The following is a 7227-nucleotide window of genomic DNA, read 5'->3' as shown; positions in this document are numbered from 1 at the left end:
TGTAGTGCAAAGAAGACTTGCTGAGACGGTCTTTCTTTACCAGAAATCGTGCCGTGATCAACTCTATGCCTCTCCATCGCCAAAAGGTATCGAATCCACAGCCCAACCGTCCAGGGGCAGTTCCTAACAGCGCGGTCATGAGCGGACAAGACCAACTCTTTCACTCTCAGCTGCCGGTCCTGAAATAACCACACAACAAAGTTTTCAGTGGCTATGAGCCAGAGAGCCCGTCTAAGACATACCAGCTTATAAAGAGCCAACACCTTAAGACAGCACTTTCATTTTCTACCTGGAAAGCTAAGAAAAGATGGGTATTTTAAATTCCGTAGTCCTAAAAACCCAGTGAACACCTTCAAAAACAGAAAGGTTATGCTCAGGAGCAACACAAACAAGAACTCTGTGCCATATCCAGTCTGCAATACCCAACTGTCTGCTTCTGACCAAGCCAGTCAGGTATTTTCTGCCCAAGAGATAAATATAATAAAGGCACTGAGTAGACTCCCAGCTGTTCTTAGTGTGTTTAGAAGTGGGAGAAGAGGATACACGACACAGGGTGCGTGCACAGCCTACTCAAGGGAGGCAGGCGCTGCTCCACACGCACCCTGCTGTCTCAAGCTGGTAAGATAAAGACAAGACGGAGCAACTCGGCCCAGATGGGCCTCCTGCAGCCAGTTACACTGATCCCCTGACAGACCGACCTTCTGCCCACATGAAAACCCTGAAAAATGACACTGAACTCAAGAGGCAAAGCGCACCAAGTACCCCCACATAAATACAGACTAAACATCTGGGTTTGCTTTGGCCTGTTGGTAAATCAGTTCTTTATTCTCCACCGTAAAACATTCAGGAGAGCACTGGCAGCCCTCAAACAAGCACTGTCATTAATTCATCAGTGCTTCCTGAAGGACAGGCAGGCTCCCCGGTGATTCAGAGAGCACTGAGCTGCTTTGCCTACAAAAGGCTAGAAGAAAACGAGGAACGGCCTCAGAAGAATGCCTCTGGATGAGTGGCCACCACGGAAAACACCAGGGCTGACAGCACAGCCGGTTACACCTAGTTAACGCTGCCAGACAGCGCAAGCCTCGATGCCCGCACCCCGTTTAATTCTGTGAAGAAAACACACAGCTGGAGAAAAAAGCCAGCAGATGCTCCATCAATAAACACCCCAGTGAAAACAGGAAGAAACCAAAAGGTGAAGGGAAAATCGGTTTCTGAAGAGTTTAAAGACTAAGGGACAGGATTGAGGTAGAACTGGGCATTTGGCTTTCAGCCACGATTAAAAAAAAAAAAAACAGGAAAACGAAACCTCAAATATCTGGTTGTTTTCCTTACCAAATACTGGTTGTAGCGTGCCCAAAGATCGGGCACAAGGCAGTTCTCAGCCAAAGCCCTCTCGTAGACCAACTGGATGCGAGCTGGATCACCAGCTTTCATTTCAAAATCAATGTAAGCTTGATATTCTGCTAGCTTCGGCGTTTCGGCACCCAGCTATAAAACAGACACAAAAAATGAAAGCCTTCTGAACAAAGCATGATTCAAACAGTTCAACGGTGACTCAGAGTAGGTCTCATGCAAAATTTCACACCAGAGCTCGGCCTCTAAATATCAACAGCTGTTGATTTTCACATTCCTGTAAAAACCACCCTGGTTCTGAAGCCATTCAGATCCCTTTTTATTCCTCTTAGCCCAGCGTGTTTGTCAATGCTGGAAGAAACAGCCAGAGAACTCGTGCACCTTAGGGTGGCCCAACACAGTCAACAGATTCAAGTTCCCAGTATACCCAGTTGTGCAGCTTACTGTCTCACGTGACTCACAGCTGAAAGAGTCACCTACCAATACACAGCTGCTTTATCTCCGTGACTAGGAAAAAAGCAAGATTTGGGGGGGCAAAAATACCACCCCAAAGCAATTAACTCTTAGTTTTAAAGCAAGGTGTAAGTAACAGCATTACCAGTGCCTCTTCATATGGTTTACACTTCTCCAGTTGCTGTAGAGCTTTTCTGTAATTCCTTACTGTTGCTTCTGGTATTGGATCTTCCGACCATTCCTCATATTCAGCATAGGAAGCCTCCATATCTTAAACAGACAGGAAACCCCATCGATAACTTACTGGGCTAAGCGACCAACATTCAACCTGTATTTGATTCCAATACATTTGTATTTCTGTTTGCACTTTTGTATCTCAGCCATCCCACTGCCGCATGCTTACAGGGTTGAAACACTTCATCTTACACAGCGCACTACAACACAAACAAGGACAAGTTCCAGTAAAGCTACTGGGTTTCATGTAGAAAACTAAAGTGGCAAGATTTTCCCAAGGATTTAGAGAAAAGAGACCAACCCAAATTCTTTCAATATGCAAACGAAGAAACCAAAAGAACTGTGCTTAACTTTCTCCTATAAGCAAAGCCACAAGAAAAGGGACTCGAGGAGTGTAAAGAATGAAGCAGCTGTCAGCATGTACTAGTCCCTCCCAACCAGCAGGGATCATCACAGCTCAATTCCTAGTTCCCAACAGTCACGTGTTGTGCTCATCACTTGTACTTAAAATAGCCTCAAATGACGTACTGAAGAAACAGATAAACCAAGAAAAACCGGTATTTCAGAGCAAAAAGGACCCATGCATCATTCAAGGGGCCCTAAAGATGGGCAAATGTCATCGAGTAAGGAATTCACAAACGCTACAGCTGCAGTCTGTGCGGCTCTACCGAAAGAATAATCGTGACTACCGGCCGACGCGGCGTAACACGGCCTATCCACGCCGTGTCCCCAAGCACACCAGCCCTCACCTAACAGCGGGATCCCCAGCTGGCGCCTGAACAGCGTGTGGATCTTCTCAAGCTGGCTGCAGAGCATCTGCTGCTGCTCCGGCGATGGAACGCTGCCAGGAGCTGGCTACAAACAAAAGGATTGAAATGTAATCAGTCCCCTCAAGCCCAAGCTGGTAAACACGATGGGGTATTGTTTACAGGGTCTGGGCTGCGGACAACTACGTGATCCTTGAAGGACAGGCACAGCCAACTTGCATTTCAGGTCACTGCTGCGAAAGCTAAAACTTGGAAACCACCAGACTCGGACGCTGAACTGATGGGAAAAGCATTCCGCCCCAAAGGCGCGGGGAAAAGGATAACCTGAAAAGCAACCCGCATGTGACCGTGCCCTTTCACAAACCCACCGGGCTGCTAAACAGTCCTTCAGTGAATCCCTGGTGTGTGCGCAGGCGATTGAAAACTTCCAGCTTGCTGGAATGAAGGGGTGTGCTCCCATTACTCCTTCATTAGAACACTGCCTAGAAGGGTTTGGGTGGGAAGGGACATTTAAAAGATCATCTAGGTCCAACCGCCACCCCTCCATGCTCAGGGACACCTTGAACTCCCACTTCTTACGTAGTAAATGACAAAAAAGCCCCAGTATTCACACCCTGGCCATCTTGTAAAGGACTCTTTTGCAGATCATAGAATCACAGACTGGTTTGGGTTGGAAGGGACCTTAAAGATCATCTAGTTCCAACCCCCCTGCCATGGGCAGGGACACCTTCCACCAGACCAGGTTGCTCCAAGCCTCATCCAGCCTGGCCTTGGACACTTCCAGGGATGGGGCACCCACAGCTTCTCTGGGCAACCTGTCCCAGTGCCTCCCCCCCCTCTCCAGGAAGAATTTCTTCCTGATATCTAATCTAAGCCTCCCCACTTTCAATTTAAACCCGTTACCCCAGATGGCAAACTATGTTCAGGGATAATGTACCATCACCGAGGGTCACAAAAAGAGTCAAATAACGAGCTAAAAGCTGAAGTAGCAAACAGCATAGAACCACAAGCATGAGGGACTACATGCAGAAATATTCGCCGGCAAGAACACGGTTTCATAGCGAAGCTGCTCAACTTAACGCTGTTCTTGTCAGTTAAAGCTGAAGAAGCCGAGTCAAACTTTGCTTCTGGATATGAGGTGTTACGGCCTCATTTCCACAAAAATTCGTTACCGTGTTAACTAAACACACAGAAAGTTTCTCCCAGGCCACAGGGTCAGTTCCTACAGCTGAAAAGACACAACCGTGTGACACTACAGCCTCCTTTCTCAGCCCCTTCCATGAGGGGGCAGCACGGGACGACTTGGGGAACGACACCACAGCTCGTTTCTTCCAAGGGCCCAGGAGCCTTACCTGAGCCGTTTCCAGTATGGCGTTCTCAAACTCCCGGTATGCTTCCCACAGCGCCGTTCCCTTCGTCACATGCAGCCCAACCGCAGTTAACGCCCTCTCAAATATCGAGCGAACTCTCTCGATTCCTCCTTCCTGACCAATGCCACCAATTGAATACTGGGCATATTCCAACCAAATTTCAGGACCTAAAACAAAGTTATGAAAAACAGATGACCCGATGCCCCCAAAAATACAAAAAGGCGCCTCTCTGCTTCCCAAACACCCACACAGACCAACACGTGACTGTTATTTTTTCTTTATGACATTGATGGTAAAAACGTTTTATTCTACGCTCTTGGTTCGGTACAGCTGCTACAACTGCCTTCTGAAAGAAGGCATTCCCATGGCCGTTACTGACTGAAGTAGGCCCTTCTTCCCTTTCCAGACTCCTTTACTTGCCTGCTCAGCAACAGCCCAAGCAGAGGAACTGTGGAGGAGGATCTGCTAGAGCAGCGTTAGCTGCCTGGCACCTCTCCCACCACCAGCAGCATCTGAGCAAACCTGCAGCAGAGACTATCCAACTATCCAGGATCTTAGCCTGCGCATCTCAGGCTCCTGAGGAAGTCCTTCCAATGCCCAAGTGCAATCCATCCAGCAATGGGACATTTCGTATATAGCTTCTGCAAGGGATTCACGGAATCATTTAGGTTGGAAAGAGACCTTTAGGATCATCAAGTCCAACTGTTCACCCAGCACTGCCAAGCCCACCACTAAACCACATCCCTGAGCACCACATCCACACGTCTCTCAAATCCCACCAGGGATGGTGACTCCCCCAGCTCCCTGGGCAGCCCGTTCCACCGCCTGACAGCCCCTTCTGGGAAGGCGTTTTCCCTAGTATCCAGCGGTAGAAGAACCCATAATGGGTAACGGAGAAAACATTCCCTAAACGAGCACAACACCTGCTGCTTTCAGAGATCAGAGCAGCGTGAAAAGGCATTTAAAACTTGTTACAACATCCCTTTAGAAGATCTTAAAGGCTGCGAGAGTACCTGAAGCACTGCCCTGAATGGCCTTTAATTCCACCGTTTCAGAAAAACTGAGGATCGCTTCACGTTACTATTTTTGATCCTATCTCTCTCTCTTTTCTTCCTAGAGAAGAAACTCTCCTAGAAAAAGCCAGCCATAATCCAAGCACAACACATTCTACATCGCATTAACCGCTTACAGATGTAGTCTTTCACTGCTCTCTCGAAGAGCTCATAAATCCTCTCTCGCTCCGACCTTTCAGAAGCCATTTTTATCTCATCCTTCAACCAGTCCAGCCAAATTTCTGAAAGGAAGAAGTTTAGAATGCATCATCAATGTTCAGAACGGGTAAGTTAAATCCACCTGTTACACGTTTTCATGCAAGTTTTTAGGGACAGACAAAAATGGGGAGAGCAGAGAGCAATTTTAGCCTCCCCAGTGACTCAGAGTTAATTTAAAAGGCAAGTTTGTTAGAGACCTTCCCGAATTAGTAATAATCCAGCACGCTTGTCTTTAAAGGGAGCAGAAGTTGCAAATGGCAATTTATCAGAACCATGAGCAGAGGGTCCTTGTGCACCAGCAGCCAAAGGCACCCAGAGGTACCCCATTCCTCACCCTTTCACAAGGAACAGTAAAACGGCTTTAGAGGCTGCAAGTTTCCGCATGCAGAGAAGGAAACCTCCCCCTGCCGAGGCTTGAAAGCACCCTGGCAGAACAGACTCTGCCGTATTTACACGGCCTCTGTGTTATGAATAAAAAATAAACACCCACTCCAAGGGCTACCTGCAGCTTCCACCACCATCAGAGTTTTTACCGCTATCCTGCGAAATTTAACTTTTGGCAGGAGTTTGTCTGGGCTGAGTCACACTCACTGAGTGACTGGAGCCGTTTCAGCGTTGCCATCCCACAGCTGTACCTTACCAGCCCTACAGCAAAGGCAGCACCCTCTGCATCCAAAGGTTGCATCCTGGCAGCAACTCCCCCAGAGCAGAGACTGGAGTAGCTGGGCACACACTAGTTCCACTCTACCCCAGCAGCCTCTGGCAGAGGACAGGGCAGGATGGCTGTGCTGGTTTTATCTGGGGAAGAATTAACTTTCTTTACGGTGGCTGCTATGAAGCTGGTTTCTAGATTTACCCTGAGAAAAGTGGCAGTGGCAAGAACTCCAATTCCTTCAACAAGCTCGCTACCCTGCGCCTGCCAGAGGCCAAGCTCCATGCTGGCCATTAACAGCATTCATTCAGAGCTTAAAAATATCCCAAATCTGTTCTTTTAGGTTTTTCTGGATTGGAGCAGTGTTGTTGAAGCCTAGCACAAACACATCACTTCACCACTGAGCCAACAGCATTTTACGTGGCTGATGCTTAAGCTGTGCTGGCGGCAAGACAAGCAGGAGATGCTCCGTACCTTCGGTGAGCGGGAAGAGTTCACTCATCTTCTGACGAGCCCGTCGGAGCTTTACCAGCTCTCCCTCCTGGCGCAGCAGCTTTATCAGATCCAAGTGACAGTTATAGTCAAAAGCGTTGATGGAAAGCTTTAAGAAAATAAAAACAAAACATTGAAAGCGCTCCGGAGCGACAGACACGAAGAAATCGGACGACGCTCACGCTGCCTTTTGAGGCACACAGCTCCCACCGCGGGCCCACGGAGCCAACGCCCGCGCAAAGTCGCGCCAAACTTCACGACCCTGCGCAGGACGCTTTCAGATCACGAGCGGGCGTCTACAAAAAAATAACATTTCCAAGTTTAACAGCACTTTAAGGTTAAGCTCAGAGCCCAGCCTACAGCTCGAAGCCCTAAAGGTGACGGCTCGGCAGCGCTAACGCCAGCACCGGGAGCGCAGCAGCTGACCCAGGCCAGCTGCTGTAAAAAAAAGCCTTCTTCCACAGTGTTTTAATTGCTCCAGAAGCAATAAAAAAATACCCGGACAGCGAGCAAAGTTTCTTTCGAGGAGTACAAACTGTCTGCTTGGGCTCTCCCCTCCGCTTTCCCTCTCAAAACAACCCAAAACGCCTCGTTTCCACTCCAGACTCCACACACTCGCATCCTGACAGCTCCCG

General features: G+C 48.5%; 1 protein-coding gene across 1 annotated transcript in view; it reads right to left on the bottom strand.

Annotated features, from left to right (window-relative positions):
- Positions 1 to 6701, bottom strand: part of SART3 (squamous cell carcinoma antigen recognized by T cells 3) — a gene marked incomplete at its 5' end in the record, with an annotated part of 16089 nt that extends 9388 nt beyond the window's left edge. The window contains 7 exons of the mRNA XM_010147334.1: positions 41 to 179; positions 1333 to 1488; positions 1952 to 2076; positions 2790 to 2895; positions 4160 to 4344; positions 5367 to 5471; positions 6575 to 6701. Of these exons, the coding sequence (XP_010145636.1) occupies positions 41 to 179; positions 1333 to 1488; positions 1952 to 2076; positions 2790 to 2895; positions 4160 to 4344; positions 5367 to 5471; positions 6575 to 6701 (943 nt within the window). The remainder of the gene's footprint in view (positions 1 to 40; positions 180 to 1332; positions 1489 to 1951; positions 2077 to 2789; positions 2896 to 4159; positions 4345 to 5366; positions 5472 to 6574) is intronic.
- Positions 6702 to 7227: the final 526 nt, after the last annotated feature.

This window comes from Eurypyga helias, unplaced genomic scaffold (assembly GCF_000690775.1).
Source record: "Eurypyga helias isolate BGI_N326 unplaced genomic scaffold, ASM69077v1 scaffold29282, whole genome shotgun sequence".
Lineage (NCBI taxonomy): Eukaryota > Metazoa > Chordata > Aves > Eurypygiformes > Eurypygidae > Eurypyga > Eurypyga helias.
This window is presented reverse-complemented; position numbering and strand designations above follow the sequence as displayed.